This window comes from Gastrolobium bilobum, unplaced genomic scaffold (genome assembly GCF_033153095.1).
Source record: "Gastrolobium bilobum isolate Gb01-03AN ecotype WA unplaced genomic scaffold, APGP_CSIRO_Gbil_v1 utg913, whole genome shotgun sequence".
Lineage (NCBI taxonomy): Eukaryota > Viridiplantae > Streptophyta > Magnoliopsida > Fabales > Fabaceae > Gastrolobium > Gastrolobium bilobum.
The window spans coordinates 732,151-752,236 of NW_026900059.1; the positions used below are offsets into that span (position 1 = coordinate 732,151).

The 20,086-nt window shown below is 34.2% G+C and overlaps 2 protein-coding genes across 3 annotated transcripts; one reads left to right on the forward strand and one right to left on the reverse strand.

Moving 5' to 3' along the window:
- Nucleotides 1-5,065: 5,065 nt before the first annotated feature.
- LOC133295038 (BAG family molecular chaperone regulator 6) lies at nucleotides 5,066-10,078 on the forward strand. The gene is made up of 3 exons (XM_061493817.1): nucleotides 5,066-5,260; nucleotides 6,057-7,956; nucleotides 8,350-10,078. The coding sequence occupies exons 2-3, from the start codon at nucleotides 6,112-6,114 to the stop codon at nucleotides 9,934-9,936; spliced, it is 3,432 nt and encodes a 1,143-aa protein (XP_061349801.1). The 5' UTR covers nucleotides 5,066-5,260; nucleotides 6,057-6,111; the 3' UTR covers nucleotides 9,937-10,078.
- A 1,423-nt stretch (nucleotides 10,079-11,501) lies between these two features.
- On the reverse strand, nucleotides 11,502-19,722 carry LOC133295063 (uncharacterized). 2 transcript variants are annotated; one of them, XM_061493848.1, is made up of 15 exons: nucleotides 18,925-19,722; nucleotides 18,673-18,759; nucleotides 18,072-18,181; nucleotides 17,096-17,146; nucleotides 16,774-16,945; nucleotides 15,993-16,313; nucleotides 15,716-15,919; nucleotides 14,985-15,470; nucleotides 14,469-14,678; nucleotides 13,937-14,125; nucleotides 13,320-13,483; nucleotides 13,039-13,191; nucleotides 12,838-12,916; nucleotides 11,739-12,226; nucleotides 11,634-11,657 (listed from the first exon to the last, which is right to left on the reverse strand). In XM_061493848.1, the coding sequence occupies exons 1-14, from the start codon at nucleotides 19,351-19,353 to the stop codon at nucleotides 11,777-11,779; spliced, it is 3,105 nt and encodes a 1,034-aa protein (XP_061349832.1). In that variant the 5' UTR covers nucleotides 19,354-19,722; the 3' UTR covers nucleotides 11,634-11,657; nucleotides 11,739-11,776. The 2 variants fall into 2 exon arrangements, with proteins under 2 accessions (XP_061349831.1, XP_061349832.1); XM_061493847.1 differs by having other exon boundaries at nucleotides 11,502-12,226.
- Nucleotides 19,723-20,086: the final 364 nt, after the last annotated feature.

Here is a 20,086-nt window from a genome sequence, read left to right on the forward strand (position 1 = left end):
ATTAACCCCTCGACACCTTTTTGTTATCTTGTAATTTTTTTCCAGCCCCACTATATGTTTCACCTCTCGTTTGTCAAAGATGAACCAATTTTCAATGCTTCCATATATTAATTAAAGGACCAAAGGTGTAAATATTTTCAGCAAGTAAAAAAAATGGACAACAAAATAATCAATTAAAGGACCAATTTCATTAACTATTATCCATAAGATAACATGTCTGGATAGCAAAAAAAATGGGTTTCCAAAAAATCTGGAAAAACAACAACAAGCTTAAAAAAAATCTCCTTTCAACTATGCGGTATAGCAATTGATACATGTGACTTCTTGAATCTGCATTTGATATATGTGAGTTCTTGAATCTGTGAAATATATATATATATATATATATATGCGAGTTCTGCAAAAGTTCTTGAATTTGTGAAATACACATATATATATATATGCGAATTCTGCAAAATATATATATATTACATTGATCGCATTTGAATGCTATTGATTTCATATAGGGTCTGTGTTATGAAACTTTGTTTTATTTTTTGTTATAGATAGAGAATACAAATCACTCAAATACAACCGAATAGAATAGAGATTTACCGGTCCAAATCTTTGAGTGTTGTGTTTCTTTTAGAATCCGAATTATATAAGCATCTACCGGCTAATCAGAAGCAGGGGCGGTGGAGCGTCAGAACGGTTAGGGTTCCACTGCTCAATGACTATCTCTTGACATCAGTAAGGTCCAGTGTTGTGTGTGGGTGTTTTTTTATGGTAGTTTTGGTATTTTTTTAAAAGACTAACTCCGTTAACTTTAACTTTCGATGAAAAATCAAGTTAGGAGGGTAAGTGATAAAAAAAATTTAAGTAGGAGTGTAAATGATTAAAATTTTTGGGAGGGGGTAAGTGATTCTGACTAAACTTTCAAGGATTTTTTTGAAGTTTTCTCTATAATTAAATAGAATAGGCTTGAGCTTTTAAAAAAATCTATTTAAAATGTAGCCACATACTTTTTTTATTTGTCGGACCTATAAGTCTACAAGCCGACCTATATAGTATTATTTATTTTAAATAAAATAAATAAAATTATTATGTTAAAAATTATTAATAATAAACTAATATTTTTTTAATTATTGAATGTTTAATAGGCTAAAAGGCCTAGGCTTAGACTTTTATTTTTTTAAATATAAGTAAGACCAGACTTATAATTTAAGTTTACACAGGATTAATAGGTAAGATCAGACTTAAGGTATTTTACACAGGCTAGACTATTTAAGTCAAAGTCTAACCTAACTTATTTATAAGGGACATACGTTAAATTGTTAAATAACTAAAAGAAATTAAATAGGTAATATATCTTAAATTTTGCATTGGAAGGGTAAAAAACCCATTATTGATGCTTGTGGGCCATAATCAGCCATGGCTATATGATTGTGCTCTTGCAGGAAAATAATTTGGGTTCATGGTTTTGCTCCCCCAGTTTCTGCCTGCAGATTGATCTGACCTGTGCCTTTCTATTATTAGTTATAGCCTGTTTATTGGTACCAATTACCCCATGTGCTGAGAGGAAACAAAAAAAGTGCCACTTGTTTCACGACTTGAGTTGCATGGTTAGCAAGTTCCAACTTGATTGGTGGGTGCAGATGTGATTGCACAACAACAAAGATCGTTCATATATATATAAATTATCATCTCTTGGATGCATTTTTGTTGGGACAAAATCTCTTTGTACGATAGGTGTTTTGAGTTCCATTTCATGTGATTGGAAATTAACCCTATTAAAAAAGTAAAAAAGATATATATAAATGCATATAAAGCATATCAGCAAATATTCAGTTTTGGTTGGAAAGACGGATCATGAAAGCGACACATTATTAATGAATTGAGTATATATATATATATATATATATATATATATATATATATATATATATATATATGAGGTAGGATCATTTGACACCGGTGTCAAATTTGAAGTTTGACACCTTATCTAAAAGCCGTTAGATCAAAAAAGATCAATGGTGCCATATGCTTACAAATTAAAATCGTTGATCTTTTTTGATCTAACGGCTCTCAGATGAGGTGTCAAACTTCAAATTTGACACCGATATTAAAGGATCCTACCTATATATATATATATATATATATATATATATATATATATATATATATTAAAGCACGCAAATATAATATAACCAGTATATGTACATCATCGCCAACTAAGCTATATTACAACCAGAAATAATGGAGAATAAATGTATGATGTTATATTGCATCTTTTTAATATATATGTTGTATTACATACATTGCTATACCTGCATATCAAATTAAGCCTAACTAAAACATTAGTATTTATGTATATAAAATTGGGGGAAGGATTCGTTTGAATTTTTTTTATAAATTATATTAAATATGATCGATCATAATGATCATATTTAATATAATTTATAAATAAAACTTTTTCTCTCTAATTTATATTTGAATTGGTGGGGCTCGATCATCTTTCATGACCAGTTGAAAGTTGAGAACTATGAGAAGCTATTAGCGTAAGGCGAAGGGGTAGGGTTGTTTGCACAGTGGCAGAGCAGGTAAAGCAGAGTCCCAGCGCCGTTGCGTCAGATATGAAATCACATTGCCTCGGTCCATGAAAAGCTACATAACCTATGTCTTCGTGTTTGTTACTCATTGGCCAAAAACTTTAGTTTTAGATTTTCAATTAATTTCAATCAATCAGTCACATCGTGCTCTGCGCTCATATTTACATTGGCAGGCTCTTACTAGTTACTAGTCCCACACAATACAAGTCTTCATGATCATTAATTTTTTTTAGTTTAATTATTTAATTATTTATTTGGTTTAAAATGAGTCAAATTTAATCTAATTTTATTTGATTTGGATTGAATTAATTTTAATTTTTTTCAAAAAATTAAAAATTTTGATCATATAAATTACTAATCATATCAAAATAAAATTATTCAAAGTTATAAACAGTTAGAAAATGTAAGTCTTCAAACTAAAATAAGTATTCAAACTGATGAAGAGTTAAAATAGATTAATAAATAATAAAAAATTAAAACAAAATAATTTGCTGTCAATGACATCAAATATTACAAGTTTATAAAACAATAAGATTCCAAGTCACAATTTTTTGAAAATGATAAATACATAATATATTAGATTGATTTGTATTAGATCGATTTTCACCAACCAAACGAAAAACTGATTCAATCTAATTAAAATATACAATTTTTTTTTTTGTTTTTGATCTTTTCAATTTTCAGTTAATTCAATTATTAATTTGTTAGTTTGGTCGCCACGATTTAAATTGGTCGGTGAACATCCCTATAACACACCACTAGTGCAATGCCAGCATGTAACTCTCTTGTTCATTATACAAATTATTACTATTATTATTTTACCATTTAGTGGTATTGAAGTCTCGTAATATTACCAACTAAAATTAGAGAAAAAAGTAATCATAATTATATTTAGAGTTTAATATCTCATATTATAAAAGATAATTTTATCTTCTACACACGTAAAAACTCGTGGGGCCAATGTTGAGTCATGTGAGAAGAAAAATGAGAAAGAAAAAATATAGATTGCACACACTTTTATATGTGTAGGATATAATTTTATCTTCTATAATATAAAAGATATTATTTATTATACTCATTTCTTTATGATTAAATCATATGTTTTTATAATAATATTAATATTTTTAATTTTAACAAAGGAGTAGATACAAATTTAATTTCATTGCACTCACAAACCATGTTTGGAGTCATTTTATTCCCGCAAACAAAAATTAAAAAAAAATCTCATTCTGAAAAAAAATTGTCATGCACAATCGTTTCCTGATTTTCGGATTTTGTCTTTGTCCACCCTCGCCTTTTTCATGTACCAACAGTTACCCCTCCCCATAAATCTGCACGTAATTTCTTGTGCCTAAAAAAGTTTTTAGTTTTGTTCTTTGCAATTGCATTACAAAACCCAAACCCAAATGGGTATTTTTTGTATATCCTGTGGAATTCGAGCCCTTATTGAGAATAACTTGGTCATGTGACACTTGCCATGTTAAAAAATTAAAAGGGAATTGCTTTTATTATTTTGCTCGAGGTTCTGGAATAATGTTATACAGTCAACAAAAATTTGCTAAAATTTTGGCAGAATTTAACTATATATAAACGTAGTTATAAGATGGAATAAAGTGCTACAATCAATCAATTGTCAACAACCATACCAAATTATTCTGTTTACATGTCTAGTGTTATTATTATTATTATTATTATTATTATTATTATTATTATTCTTTTTTGGGGTAGGTTTTACATTAGAAGAACCTTGAATTCTTGCCTTGTTTTAAGTTTATGGTGGACTAAGAAAGATTTTTGTGGGCCTTAATTTGGGCCTAGCTACAATTTCTGTTATGCATCGAAGAGCTTGCTTTAAAGCAGTGACCACAAAAAAGAAGTTGTTTCAAAATTGACCCAGAATGAAGAAGACCTTTAAAAAATTTAAGGGACCAACAATGGGCACAGCCCATTTTGCCTCGAAGTTGACCCATAATAATGTTAGAAACAATCACTTTTATTAAATCAAGCATTTTTTTTCTGGCATGTTTGGAAAAAACAAAATTTTGAGAAATCTTTTTTAAAATCGTCTCAAAAAGCTTTTAATGACCGCTTTTAAATTATTTAGTTTTAAAGTTAAAAAAAAAAAAAAAAAAATTTAACAAATTCTTGAGAGAATTTTTTTTTTTAAAAGCTTCTTCATTTCATATTTGTGGCTTTGTGTGTCAATTTATATATGTTTTTATTGTAAAATATATTTTATTTAAAAATAACGGGATTGACCAAAAATGACTCGAAGGTTCTCAAATAACGTGGCTGCGTATAGTTGATTTGACACGTGGCTAGAACATGTGGGCCATACCTTAACTGTAACGAAAAATCTAGAGAGGATTTCATTGTTGAACACTCGACGACACGCGAAACATCTCGAAAACCATGATTTTTGTCTCCAACCATTTCTATTATTAAACATAGCTGTCCCTATAAAAGGGTCACGTTCTATCTTACATTTCCATTCTCAGACCATTTTATCACGACACAGAGCTTTGATCGTATACAAACAACACCACTTCATTTCTCTGTTTTTGGGTTGGTGGCTCGATTTTGCACTGTTAACTCTTTCACTTGGATTGAGCGGAACTGTTTGGCTGGAATTTTCTTTTCTTTTCTCGTTTAGTTTCCTTGGAAAATTTAATGTAAGTCATTTTTTCCCTTCTCTTTTGCTGTACTTGGTTGATATGTTTGTCATGTTTTTCACGTGAAATTTGTGTTGTTTTTTTATGTGGGTATAGGAGCTTTGTTGATAGTTTTGAGTTAATGACATTTTTTCAGGAGGCCTATTTTTTAGTTGCGTGATGGTGCTGTATGAAAAATATTTACATTAATCCATTACTAGACTTGAATGATAAAAGAGCAAGTCATTTGATGGACATGAGTGTAGATACATTTGTGATCAAGAAATACACTTTTAATATGGTGTTGCACTTTTGAAAGAAATTAAGATATTGTTGAGAATCAAAAATCAAAGTTGTGATCCTAATACGCATGTGTTTGATAATATAAAACTATTAATATGAGTTTCATATATAGCTGCTTAAGTTTTTTGTGTTGAAATGGTTAACGAATTTAATTTTTACCGTCTTATTGTATTCATAAAATATCTGTGCTTGTGGTGTATGCCTTATAGTTGTAGCACTGAGAAGCTGAATTATAGCTTTTATGCTGAAGATGAATGGCTCTTATATGCAGCTTCTGTTCTGAAGAAATTATTCTTGTGTTGTATGATGTATACTTTCTAGATTCTATTTTGTAAGCGTAGAAGAATATAAGCAAATGGTGTTCTTTCATTCGTGCTTCTTCTTGGTCCTTTTTTTTGTTTTTTAATGATGAACACAATTAACATGTATGGTCCTTTGTTGAAAATCATTCTCCTATTCTTTATCCCTTATTCCTAATATTGAAATTTGACATTAGTCCTGTTGTGAAATGCAGAGTTAGCGCCCTAGTATCTTTCTGAGTTATACCAAGGGCAACAACCTTACCGAACATGATGCCTGCATATAGAAACATGGATTCATACCCATATCAGAGAAACCAAACACCATTCCCTCATTGTTATCATCCTGGCATTGAGGCTATTCCCCCTCAAATAAAAGTGGATTCATCCAAATCACCCTTTTCATATGAACAGTTTTGTCCCTTTCCTCACAGTTATGGGCACCCTATTCCAGTGAATTTCTGCTGTGGCCACAACAATTTTCCTGGTTATTATAGCTACAGGCCTTCTTATCCACATGCTCCTGCTCCATCACCATCACCGATGTACTATTCTGGTGGTTATCCTTCATACGGAGAACCATTCTTTGTTCCTTATTCCCCACAACCACATTATACTATGGAGCTGCCTAAATATGAATATGATAAGTGTATGCCCAGAGACTATCATTGTTGTGGGTGTCTTAATCATCCATGCCACCAGAAGGAAGGTAAAAGTGTAAAGATTGAAGAGCAAGAACCTAATGGTGGAAAGAAAATGGATGATGCATTGGCCCCAGTTCAGTTGAAGAACTATCATCCATATCCCTTTATTTGGATACCACCAGAGTACACAAGTACACCTCTTGATATGAAGGGTGTCCCTAACATGGTTCATGATGGAGATGGAAGAAGAAACAGCAACTGGGAGACTGACAGCAATAGAAGGGAATCTGAAGATGGAAGAATGAACCAGAAGCACCAGAGTGAAGACAAGAGATTAGAATTCCCATTCCCTATCATCTGGATGCCTTACCACAATAAGCAGGAGGAAGGTGGAAGGACAAATAATCAGGAGAGAACTTCTGCACCAAAATGCATTGAGGAGGCACCTCATACATTCAAATCTGTTCCTGTGAATTCTTGTGCTGATGAAGTTGTTACAAATGGAACCAGATCAAATCAAGTTGAATCCACAAATACAAGTGGTTCGGATGTTATAGAGAAAGTGACTAATAAAAGAAGCATACCTGTGAAGCAGATGGAATTGCATGATCAAGGAAAAAATGATTCAGAGGGAAATGACAAGAGGGAAAGGAGCATTCCTGTAAATCAAATGGAAGATAATGTTACAAAGAATGACTCCTACACCAGTGGCCAAAGCCATTCCATGTCCACATCTCCAAGGAAAACATCTAAGTTACCTCCTGTTTGTTTGAGAGTTAGTCCATTACCAAGGAAGAAAAATGGCAATGGGAGTTCAAGGTCTCCAAGTCCACCTGCCTCAAAAAAACATTCCCAAGCAACGGATGGTGAAACATCAAGGACTCCTTCAAGTGGCATGAATGATAAGGCTCAGCCAGATTTGAATCTTCAGAGTGCTTTAAATGCTGGTGAGAAAGTCAAACCAAAGGAGAGAACCATTCAGGTGTCTGAAAATAAGAGTAGTGAAAACAAGGGTGCTGACTGCAAGGATGAATGTCAAAGCCAGATAAATTTAAACATGCCCAGTGGAGCTTCAATAGGGACAAGGGAAAGCCATACAAATGGTGACCAATGTAAGACTGAAGATAAAAAGGCAGAGAAAGGGACAGAAAATATGACAGAAGAAGCTACTGAAGCAAGGGAAGTAAGGGATATAAGCAAACCAAATGATGAAGGTCCAAAAGAGGGAAGGGTTCTGTTGGATGCAGATGCTGCTGTTTTGATACAAGCTGCTTTTAGAGGTTATCAAGTGAGAAAATGGGAACCATTGAAGAAATTGAAGCAGATAGCTGAAGTTAGTAAGGAGGTGAATGATGTTAGAGATCGTATTCAAGCTTTTGAGGGCTCTTCTGATCTTCAAAATAATGACAAGCAAAGAATTGCAATTGGGGAGACCATAATGAGACTCCTGCTTAAGTTGGATACTATACAGGTACGTGTTAGCTCACTCTATTTTACTTTCCATAAGATAAAATCTACAATGCAGTTTTGATATGCTTGCATTTTTTACAACAAATATCACATGAAATACGTACCATTTGCACTTTTTGTACTCTGCACTTAAACATTCTCACATGGTACTTATTAGCTAGACTTTTTCCTTCGTTCATGGCTATGGATAATAAACATTACATGCCTAATTACCTATCATAGGCACAGTTGGCAACTGCACTTGAACAAAGATGAACATTTTGAGTTGCATAGATATGAGTGGTGGTTGTGGTTTGTCTGAGCTATTGATTGTTGTTCATCTTATTTATGATGTTTAATACAGTTCCTGCTTTCTTTCAACATTATGCTTACACATTATTCACAATATATACAGGGTTTGCATTTAAGTTTGAGGGAGACCAGAAAATCCCTGGCAAGAGAGCTTACATCCTTGCAAGAAAGGCTTGATTCTGTAATGGCTAAGAAACCTCAGCAGCAAGAGCAACAAGAAGGAAAAGTAGCAGTACCAGGAGAGGATTCATCTGAAGGCATCAGTGATGGAGGTCATGATACGTTGGAAAAATGTCAGGATGGTGTTAACAGTGTTCATGCTAATGATGGTGGAAGTGAATCTCAGCCACCAGTTGATCCCGCATCAAATGAGGGAACAGATCCTATTGTCCCACCAAATGGCTTAGTTAATGAAGATATCAGCCAAGTGGTTACAGTTGATGCATTGAATGCTACAAGTGATCTTTCCGAGACTGACAAAATTGCTGAGGTGAACGACATTCCTATTGAAGTTGAAAATTTGGATATGACTGCTTGGAAAGAATTGCCAGTGGAAGCTATAGATGAAGATATCATTGATATTAGTTCTGGGAAGGATGAACAAAATGAAAAAGGGAGGGTGGAGGCCCAAATAACTGGAAGTACTACCATGATGATGGATAGAAGCCTCCCAGCCATGGTGGATGATGCTGCACATGATGAGTTAGATTCAAAGATCCATCCAATGAAGGAGCTTCCAGGGGGATTGCTTGGTCAGGATATGGCAACATCAGAATTTGAAACTAATACTTCTAAAGGGGAAGTACAAGCTGAAGATGTGGAATGTTCTGCAGAACTGCCAGTGGGATTGCTTGATGAGGATACAGCAGAATCTGAATTAGAGAAGCATGATGAAACTAAAACTTATAAACCAACTGAAGAAGGGGAATGTAATGCAGATGAAAAAACAAGCTCTTCCACAGATGACACTGCAAAAGAAACTCAACGAGAACAGCCACTGCTAGATGAGAAGGAAGAGGTGCAGTCTAGTGGGGAATCAGATGGCTGGGTTAAGATTCAGTTCCAGAAAGAAGATGAACTTAAAGGGGATGCACCATTGGATATAGAGGTTGGGTGTAAGTCAGAAGAGGAAATGAGAAATGATACTAAGTTGCCATCTTTGACAACACAAGTCAATGGTCATGAACTAGGGAATGGAGATGTAAGCTTGGAAGCAAATGATGTAAATAACATCCTGCCAGAACCAATGGAGTTTGTGCCTATTAATGACTCACAGAAGGAACAGGAACCAGAAGAAAAGTTTGCACAGTGGGAGACACAAGTTGATGGTGAAGACATGGTTACTGAACGGGCAATCAGTGCTGATAATAAAGATTCACAAACTTTGACTCGGGAGAAAACTGAAGTATTTGCAGCACCACCTGCATTAAAAGAGCTTCAGCTACCTGATGCTGAGCATGATGGAGGGTTAAATGTGGATACAAAATTATTGGAAGAGAATGTGAAGTTAAGGAAGATGATGGAGAAGTTGTTGGAAGCTGGGAATGAACAGTTAAGTGTAATATCAGAGTTAACTGGAAGAGTGAAGGAATTGGAGAAGAAATTAGGCAGGAGCAAGAATAGGAGAGTGAGGACAAAGCGCTATAGACCAGCAACTTCCAAGATGTCTTGCATGAAATCCTCCAATTAGGCCATTACAAGTGAGAGCCATTGGTGTTGCAATGTAATTGAGGGTATATGTTGTAATAGTAAAGTGTGGTATGAGTCCTTTTGTACTAATAATGTATAATTTTACTGTTGTAATGTAAATGCGAAGTTGTTTCTCCGATTTATACGTGTTGTACTCCTCCAAACAAATGCTAAGCTTATTCTTATTGTTTTCCAGAATATCTGTTCATCCTTTAAAATAAGATGGCTCGAAGCATTTCAAATAAATCTGTGCAAGGGGATGTCATTATGAAGCAGAAGAGTATATTTGTTTACTTATATTATGTAATTGAAAACCTTAATTCTACTCCTTGCTAGTATTTGTCATACTTTTAAAAATACAGTTAATATCAATGTTATTAAACTTAAATACATAATCATTGAATATATATAATTGTGGCTGGACTATCTCAAGAGCTAATGGAATATGTGGACAGGAACTGGGCTGGTTAAGTTTTCTTGGGGTTGCCAGCATCACCAGGGGCATGTGGGAGTGGCTATATGCCCCTTAAGGTGCTTAATTCTCAAGTGTTACCATCCATTTTAAGAGTTCTCCTAGGTATAAGGGTTTTTATGCTTTGGTCTAAGCTAGTGTTTGAATACTGTTTTTAAAAATAATTTGTAATTATTTTTTTGTTTTTAAAATCAAATTTAAAGAAGATGTCTGAGTTATTTTTATTTTATGTTTTGACTTTTAACTTTTAAAAAAAAAAAAAAAAAAACACAAAAAATACATGTTTTCATAAGGATAAAAAAATCAAAATACAATCAAATACATCAATTTATGATCAAGGGTATAGTTCAGCTATTAAGCCCCAAGAGTTAGTGACAAAGGCTTCATTCCGTTTTGTCGGTTGTGTTTTTGGTTTGGGTGGAGATGATGTCTGCATCAGTAAGTGTCATAACCCATCAATAGATTAAAGACTAACTAGAATAATATATCATGAATACCGATGAATAAATATCTTTTATATTTGACTCCTATATATAATGATATAAAGTAGCTAGTTAGCGTATCAAACTTCTGTGACCCAAATATCATTTGCACGAGGATCGGAAACTTTTGCATTTAATAAAGGTTGTGCAGGTGTATTAGGAAGTTACAATTTCAGTCATGACTTAATGATTATTTTATACAATTATTATTATTTTACTCAATTCCACTAGTACATCAACCTTGGCTGCAAAACCTTTGAACAAATTTTGCATTTGTCATGTTGCATAACAAATGCAAAATTTCTTACGCATACATCGATATTTGTGTTACATTTTTTTTTTCTTTTTATTTTAAACATGGTAGATCCCACATTTATTGTCTCTATAACATAACAAGAGAATTGTCCTACAACATGATACTTGTTTTTTCCTAAAATTAATCATGGAAGGAATTGATGGAAGCGTAACTTATTGAATACCATGAATTATGGAATTAACATAGTAAAGCTTTACACCTGACATGTTGTGAGAATGGTTAAAAATGGAATACATTGCTACAAGCTAATCTCATTCAGATTCACAAATGCTATATCAAGATTACAACTTACCAAGCCTTTCTCTAAAAGAATCTATTATCCTGAAAGAATGGAATTACAGAAGAAAAAAGAGAAAGAAAGAAACTTTACACATTAGATTTTTATCAAACATCAATGCCTAGAATGATGCAGGTTTTACACACACGACCCTCAACTGAAATGTGCATCCTTTCTGCATGAAAATCACAATTGTGTTGAAGAAAAATGAAATGAAAATTACAAAAGAAGAAAAGAATTTTATATCAGGATATACTTGAAAGATGCCTTGAATTCTTCATCACAGAAGTAGAATCATGATTCATTTACTGCAAGCAAAGATGAATTGAAGCTTTCAACCTCATCTGGTGGGGGCTTCACGTATTTTCCTATCACTTGTTGGCGATGACGCTTCCTCATTCGATTTAGTTTTTCTAAACTCTTTTGCTTCCTCTTTTCCTTCTCCTTGTGCCTCAAATTCCTCTCTCTCTCATATACACCTTGCCAGAATACTTCACCTGTTGATGGCCACAACCAATGCCTCCCAGGATCCTCAGAATCTGATAACTCTGCTAAGTCCTCATCCATGCTCTTAAGTGTGCTGTATGAGAACCATTTGATCCACATTTTACCTCTACGGTTCTTGAACTTGTGTTGTTCCTGCATTACACCAGTCTCAGGGTTCACAAACACCATCCTCCTTGCACTGTGGTATGCCCAGACATTCACAAGAAGCTCAAGAACCCTTGAATAGCAATGTTTATCCTGCAATTAGCACATTTATTCATGCAATGAGACGAGGTGCAAAAATAAGCAGCAAGGTTATAATGTCCTTTTTTTTTAGATTCCATGATCCTAATTATCCCTTTGGGGCGAGCCATATCCCTAGGTATCCCCACAACTCATGCGAGAAAAGGGTCCGCATTTGTATAGGACTAATTCCAAGTTGGGCAGTGTGGCAATTATCCAGCTCTCCTCAAAGGTCCTCTCCAGAATTCAAACCCCTACTCTTTTGGCAGTTCGTCCGTCCTGGGGCTCATATTGCCATTTGAGCCAGCCAACGGGGTTAGCTTACAATGTAAACTAAAGTACATTGTAATTTGTAACCCAACACTACATCTGAAACGCCAATTAGAATTGTTTTTCAAAATCCAAATGTGTTAACAACATATTTCAAACTACAGTGACGAGTGTTGGAACAAATATTTTTAAGTAGATTCCTTCAAATCTTTACCCTGTGCATGCTTCTGTATAAAATACAAAAACATAAATATTTGTTTTAAAAAACAGACTTCTATCTGAAAGAAGTTAAACCACGAGGAGAAAATGCCTAAAACTAAACCAGCAAAACTAGTCCTTTGAGGAAAGCAAGTTACTTTTGACAAACTCAAAGAGCAGTGTCCAGTTGAATGATGCACTTCATACATCTGCGCATCCAATGCATCTACAAACATTCTGCATAAATGGTAGGTTATATCAGTTATTTAACTCAAACAAGTTACAAGATAACATTTTTCTTAGTCGATAAAATGAGCTTATTTCCAATCAGAGACATCCACTAATGAAACTTAGCGTACCTGGAGAACATTACAAACTCTAAAAAGGATCGCGTAGGCAGAGCCCAACTCTGCATGACAGACCAAGTGTCACCATCTAGGGGCATGGGTGGCAAAGAATCCATATCATCTTTTAACCCATACATTCTCCTCATGGCCTCTGAGAATGCAAACCTTCACAAATGTAGAGAAAATCAATCTATACTTTTAAAAATGTAATAGATGATGAGGGCAAACAAGGGTCAACACTCAAACTTCCATATACTAAAGAAAAAACACGGAATAGGTTTAACAGGTCTTACTTGCAATTTCCTGCATTAATGGCATCACAAAATGACCAAAAATCCTTCTGCAAAGGGTTTCGTGGATCCATATCCATGCGCACCCAGAAATATAGTGCATCCCCATACCTTCTGGCTTGGATAACATCTAATAATGCATTTTCAGCAGTTCTGGACAAAGATGCCTGTTAAAATCCCATGCTTGATGTCAAAAAACCCAGAACAAGAGGCAGACAAGAAATTTAATTTATTGTTTCCATTTGAGTTATCTTCCTGCATTTCAGCCTTATACACACAACCAATTCCACTAATCAAAAAAAGGGAGAATAGAAGCTGCATAATTGAAGATTCAGTTCAGTGCACACAAGATTATTTTACTTTTTTATAGCCACAATTTCAAAACCTCTAATTAGACAAAGAATATTCAACTTTAAACATCATATCATATCAAATATAGGATCAGCCTCTATACAAAAAAGTTGCAGGGAAAAAGGCAATATAAAATCAGCATCACAACCTTCTAACCTAAAACGATTGAAAAAGACAGAAATAATATGTATTTATCAAAACCAATATCTATTTTCGAAATGAAAAAAGAGCATCAAAAAAGAAATGAGGTATAAAAAACAATCATATACCTTCCTTGCTGTTGCTCTCCAAGACTGAAACCCAATCCAAGCATTTTTGTGTAAACGGTCAATCCTGTTTGCAATTGCAAAGAAGGCTCCATATTCACCAAGTACATCTCGATAGTAAGCATTATTAAGCAGTGGAAGACGAGAAGGTGCATCCAAATCATCTCGCCCTGGTCTTCGTCCTTTAGTGGACTGCAAATATCCAGTACATTCATTGCGTCAGATTAAAATCAAAAGCAACTCATTTTATGTTCTGAAAAGAAAGTGCAACTATTACAGGAGATTTGAGGCATTGCATTAACATGGCAAAATAATGATATAATTACCAAACGAGAGAGAGAGAGGATGAAAAACAATCATATACCTTCTGAAGAGAATGCAATGCATTAACATGAACACTGTATTACTTGGGGTTATATTAGAATCAAGCACTGTAACAAATATTATGCCATTATAAAAGGAAATTTATTATTATTTGCACTGTATATATGGATTCATATGAAAATACAATTGAACACATGCACACACAACTTACCAGGCCAACTCCACGGTAAAGAGATCTTTGATGTAGAAAAGGCCAGGATCCTTCCCCAAAATAAGGTTCATAAATGCATAGGGGCTGTCCCGTCCTCTCAAGCTCTCCTTCATCCCTTTCATGCAAATCATTCTTTAACCTATCAGCCTTCTTACCATTTCGATATACTTCCTCCCATGTTCCGTGTGACTGCTCCGTTCTATCCTTCAACTGCATTAAAATTCAACATGACTTAAGCTTGACCTACTAGCCTTGCAAATAGAAGTCAGGAAAGATCCAATACCCTAATTCTATAAAGAATAATCATAAATCCTCCTCAACATTCTTCATAATAATCCTCCTAGTTATTAAATGAAGTATTTAATGTTTTTTATGTTTCCAAGATATCAAATGCATTTACTTTTTCATTTAAAACTCTTTATAAAGTATTAGGAGGATTACTTTGAGGATGTTTTAGGAGGATATAATATCATATAGCATTACTCTTTTATAAATTTGAACATTCACTGATCTTACCTCTTCATCCTCTCTCCTTTTTCTTGTAATAGTCATCTGAATATATTTTTCTTCTTCCCATATGCTATACACAAATATATCATCAGCTGCAACCGTAGTAGCCGAACCATTTTTTTGAGAATGATTCCACTGGTCCTCATATTTATCTAAAAATGTGTTACTTCTTAATACCCTATTTTGATATGTCACATTTGGAACTGCTTCAAACAAATGCCACTGCCATTGTTCTTTAACATTGGGGGGGATTTCTGAAACAGCTTTAGGAGGAGCAACCTCCGATGGAAGCCTGAGAATATTCTGAAGTAAATATGCATATCCATCAATTGCTTCGGAAACCATAAGGTTCTTTGCAGTGCTTCTCCCTATTGAAGCAATGTTACGAGCCAGGGGTGATATTTTCCCTTTTGAGATCACTTCTAACACAATTTGTCTCAGAACTCTAATATTATCCTTAGGGAAGAGATACCCATTCACCCGGTCGTCTACCTAGTTAATGTCCAGAAACCAGTTAGAGGTTTCCTTAGAAATACATGATATGAGAAACTTTAACTCAAATTTTGTAAATTAATAAAAAAATAAAAATCGATAACATTTTAGATGCTTGGAAATTAGTTTAAATGCCATAAAAAGCAAAACTCTGGATTTTTCCAGGAGGATTGATAAAAATACCATTGTACCAAGCAAAATAGACCCATGGTATGATAAAGTAAAGAAATAGAGCATGAACATACATATTTTCTGATCATGGGAACATCAGGAGCAATAATCGGTTTCTCAAAGCACATGGCTTTCATCAAAATCTCTGGAAAAGACTGCTCTTCAAGGAAGGATCCATATATCACAACATCTGCTGTGCCAAGAACAGAATCTGCATTCAAATCTCCAGCTATATGCTCTATAATACCTCTTGGATATTTCAAGCTACGTGCCACGGTCTAATGAAACAGAATACAAGATAAGAAACTTCAAATTATATATCCATAAACATGAAGAATGTAGGATACATACCTCAAGAGCCACACTGTAGTTATTTGTTAATTCCCCACTATGAACAATGATTCGTAGTTGTGCACTGGAATTATCTTTGCTTAAAGGGAAGTCCGCCAGAAGTGATGATAAAGCCCGCAAAACAATGGCATGCCCCAACCACATGCTCTTGTACAAAAATTTACTGCCCACAATTGCGATAATCACATCTTCCGGGCCATAGCCCATATTGATACGCAAATTATCTTTCTGTAAGCCCATAAATGCATCTGCTTCTACTGCTGCAGCAGGGGAACCAGGAATGACGTAAAAGTTTCCCGCATCAAACGTGGAGTAAATCACCTGAGGAATTACAGCATTAGTTGTCATAACTAATTACGTCCCAGCACAATGAGATTTAAGAAAACAATAGATAAGTTATCATATGCTAGTTAGTAGTTATAATCATAACTATAATGTTTATACCATAGAATTAAAACTCAAAGGATAATAGTATCCAACAGGAAACTTGATTACACAATCTGAGTCAGATTTGTTCTTAAATGATATAAAAGCAGTTAACAATGAGATAGCTGTTTGACTCAAAGCAGATTATGAATCAATCGTGGAATGCATGGCTACAAGAAAATGCCATTGACCAGTAACTACAAAAATAACTTGTCCCCCAGTCTGGGCTAAAGCTTAGCTTATCAGATAATAATGAGATTGAACGACTGGGTGAGTAAGGTTTGAGTAGAGCCCTACGTATGATTCCCATGTATCAAATAATAATTAAATAAATAACTTGTCTTCTAAATATTACCGGCAAGGCATAGTTTGGAAAGACAACAACTGTTGAACGGTTGAAAATTCTTCTCCAGTCATTCAAAAGTTCAATCTGCCCTCTTGTAGTATATTGTCTTGAACGATTAGCAAGAGCATTTTCATGAATGATCCATATAAGCGGTATAGACTTGAAAGGTTCCTGCAAAAAACTGTAACAACTAAAATCATTCGTGTTACTTGAACAAGGACATTCACGGCAAAAACCTAAAACACAATTCATGGCTGCAAAGTCTGTAAAGGATTCAGGTAACAACAAAAATTCAGAATCTTCTCCTTAGAAAATAAAATAAGCATCTTACCAAGAAAAGGCACCCTTGGCTTCAACAGAGCTCACAATTATACCATCATAGCTGCAAAAGACATGCATTCTTATCAGATGCAACCAGAATTTGTTAATCGAACCAAAACAGTAGGATTTTCTCAGTCGGTAACATATTAAGAAACAAGTCCAAGTGAATATCATGAAGTCGGATATACTAAAGCAAACACAACTACACCATATTATTTTGAATATTCAAAAATTAAAAGGATTAAGCATGGTCGGGAATAGATTATTTTGGGCAAATAATCTCTTCTGTTCTTCAAAAACTCTCTAAGGATCCTTTTGATCAAAAGCTTTTTGGCCCAAAAATAAGCTAATCCAAACAAGCTAAAATACAAAATCATTATAAGGATAAAAATACTGGAAGTGATGAAAAAGAGAATGAGGTAACATAATTTTTCACAAACTGAACATGGATATAATATAATTGAACAAAGAGGAGGAAGGTTATACTTACAACCTTTTTTTTTACAACCATATCTTATCACCGTTGATTTCCGTCAATCAACGGTTATCATTTATTGTGAATTAATAATTAATTAATGAGTTTAATTTGCTAAAATCATAACCATTGATTGGCGGAAATCAACGGTGATAAGACATGGTTGTAAGAGGTTGTAAGAAAAAAAAGGTTGTAACTATAACCTTTTGAACAAAATATAAAGAATTAAACAAGAAATCAGAATTATAATCAAGCCGTATAAAAACAAGACACTATTGACAGTAATTTTCCAATGAGTTGTTAACTTCAGTAGATCCTCGAACCAGAACAGATACAAGGAGAATCAACAGTGACTTAGAGCTCATGTCAGATATATTATAAACCTTGAAGAATTCAAACGGACAGCCATTTTAGCAGCTAAAGTTAGTTGGTTCTGATTTCTAGACATTTCAAATCTTAAAACAATGCAAACTGCTTGGTCTAGAAGTAAAAATTAGAATAATAATCATACTTTAGCCAGTCTACGGTGTTGTCTGGCTGGTCACAGGTTCGAATGACCGTGATGGGAACTCTTAAATTTATCCACACATTACGCCCTGGTCCATCTTCCAGTGAAAAGACCTGCAAAGCATAGGGAACACTTGAACAAAAATAAACATAATAATATTAATTAAAAACCACTTTTGCAATTGGTGAGGAGGTGAACATATTCTTAAGGATATTTTAGAGTAACTTTGATAAGTCACCACATTCTTAAGGACTTCAATATACATTCTTAAATGCACAAGCCTGCTTCAAATTTAAAACAGGCGTCGTGCATGGTTCTCTGTGGAAGGTGAATGAATATCTGGTAGACTACTATATCTTCGCTTATCAAATGAGGCATTTGAAACTAATAGTAAAGTGAGCATACATACAAGAGAGGAACATTTGACTTAAAATTCAACATCTCTCTTTGTTTGTGCTTTCCATTTTCTCCAGAAATAACTCAAATATTCAACATTTGACTTAAACTAATAGCTGGTATCCTTTTTTATTTTCTTATGCCTAAACTCAAAAATAAAAATAAAAATTCCAGGTTAAATACTGAGAATAAAATGTAAATAGAGCACCTGAATTGCGTAGCCAATCTCTAGCAAAGCAGCTGCAATTGTTACCATAAGCAATTGTTGTGAATCAACAAACAATTCTCCAAATACCTTCAAAAGAAACCGAAATTATGTTAACTGTAAAATGTCCAAGAAAGAAATAAAATAAATAAAATTTCATGCAACAATGACAGAGAAAAATTCAGAGAGTATTAAAAGATTAATTAATAACAAACTTCATTTCCATTTAAACAGTTCCAAATTAGGTGAACGAACCAGTGCCAGCTGAGGCTTTCTGTACCCGAAATGTTGCACAGTGTGATTGAACAGATTCACATTCCTACCATCATCTCTTCTGAATTTCTCCAAAATCCTAGGCAGAAAAATAGCACCCTCCCCAGTGTCCAAGACATACTTGTCTATGTCTTTATATTGAGACATGTTCCTAGAATGCATCTTCACAGCTCTCAAGGAATCCTCTGAGTTTTCCAAAACAGAACCTGGAAGGAACATTTGGAACACAACGACCAAGCAAAGAAACACCACCACCGTGCAAATCCATTGAACATAATCAAGTTTCTTGAAAATCAAACGCGAGAAGCTCGATCTGAACCTCTGAGAAAAAGGGTGCCTCTCTTTTCTATTGGACTGAGGACCAAACAAGCTCCCTTTCTTCAATGGGATCCCAGATTCCAAAGAACCCATTTAGAGTCCCATCAATTGGGGGCAAAGTAGAAGAGGAAAAAGCTTCAAACTTTGCTCAAAAACCCACGTGGAAGCAAGAGTACCCAGATGTGACCCTTCAATGGGGTTCAAGAACAGAGCCCCTGAGAGTGAAAGAAGTTGAAAAAAGACTAGAACTTTGATGTTTGAATTCAAGAAAAAGGTCAAGAAAGATTATGGGGGTGAAGGTGGATTGAAATATGAAAAATGGGGTTCTGATAGTGGATTTGGTTTTTTTGATTTAATTGTGAAAGAGTGTCACTGTTGATAGGAGCTGTTCAGTGATTTTTACTGAAGGAGAGAAGATAGAAAGGAAAAATGAAAGAAACAAAGAAGATATATGGGGTTGAACAAAATTCATACGCTTAAGACAATGGCTTCTGAGCTAGAGACTCGGAAATGAACGAATCTAATCTTTAAAAGAATAAAAAAAAAAAAATACAAAGTTAAATGGCCCTATTTATTTTTCATTTTTTTGTGTTTTCTTAAAGGGTAAGAGTGTTTTTGTTTATTTTATTTTTTTCCTTTTAATGAAACGATAAGTGTGCTTTTTATGCTAAATTGGTATTGTCAAATGTTAATATGAGATGAGTAGGATCACGCGTGGAGGTAGCACGAGAGGTGACTACTTTTGCATGGATGGAAAATTGTGAAAATAAACAAATGTGATGTGATTAACTCATTTGATTTTTTGCTTTTCTTTTTTTTTACCAAT

Bases quoted from the DNA above. Each gene is read 5' to 3' on its own strand.
- LOC133295063 (XM_061493847.1), bottom strand. From the start codon at position 19,353: ATGGGTTCTTTGGAATCTGGGATCCCATTGAAGAAAGGGAGCTTGTTT. The intron at 16,946-17,095 runs GTAAGATGCTTA...TAGTTGTTACAG, and splicing joins GCCAAGGGTGCCTTTTCTTG to TTTTTTGCAGGAACCTTTCA. The intron at 12,917-13,038 runs GTACGCTAAGTT...CCATTTATGCAG, and splicing joins GAGTTTGTAATGTTCTCCAG to AATGTTTGTAGATGCATTGG.
- LOC133295038 (XM_061493817.1), top strand. From the start codon at position 6,112: ATGATGCCTGCATATAGAAACATGGATTCATACCCATATCAGAGAAAC. The intron at 7,957-8,349 runs GTACGTGTTAGC...CAATATATACAG, and splicing joins TTAAGTTGGATACTATACAG to GGTTTGCATTTAAGTTTGAG.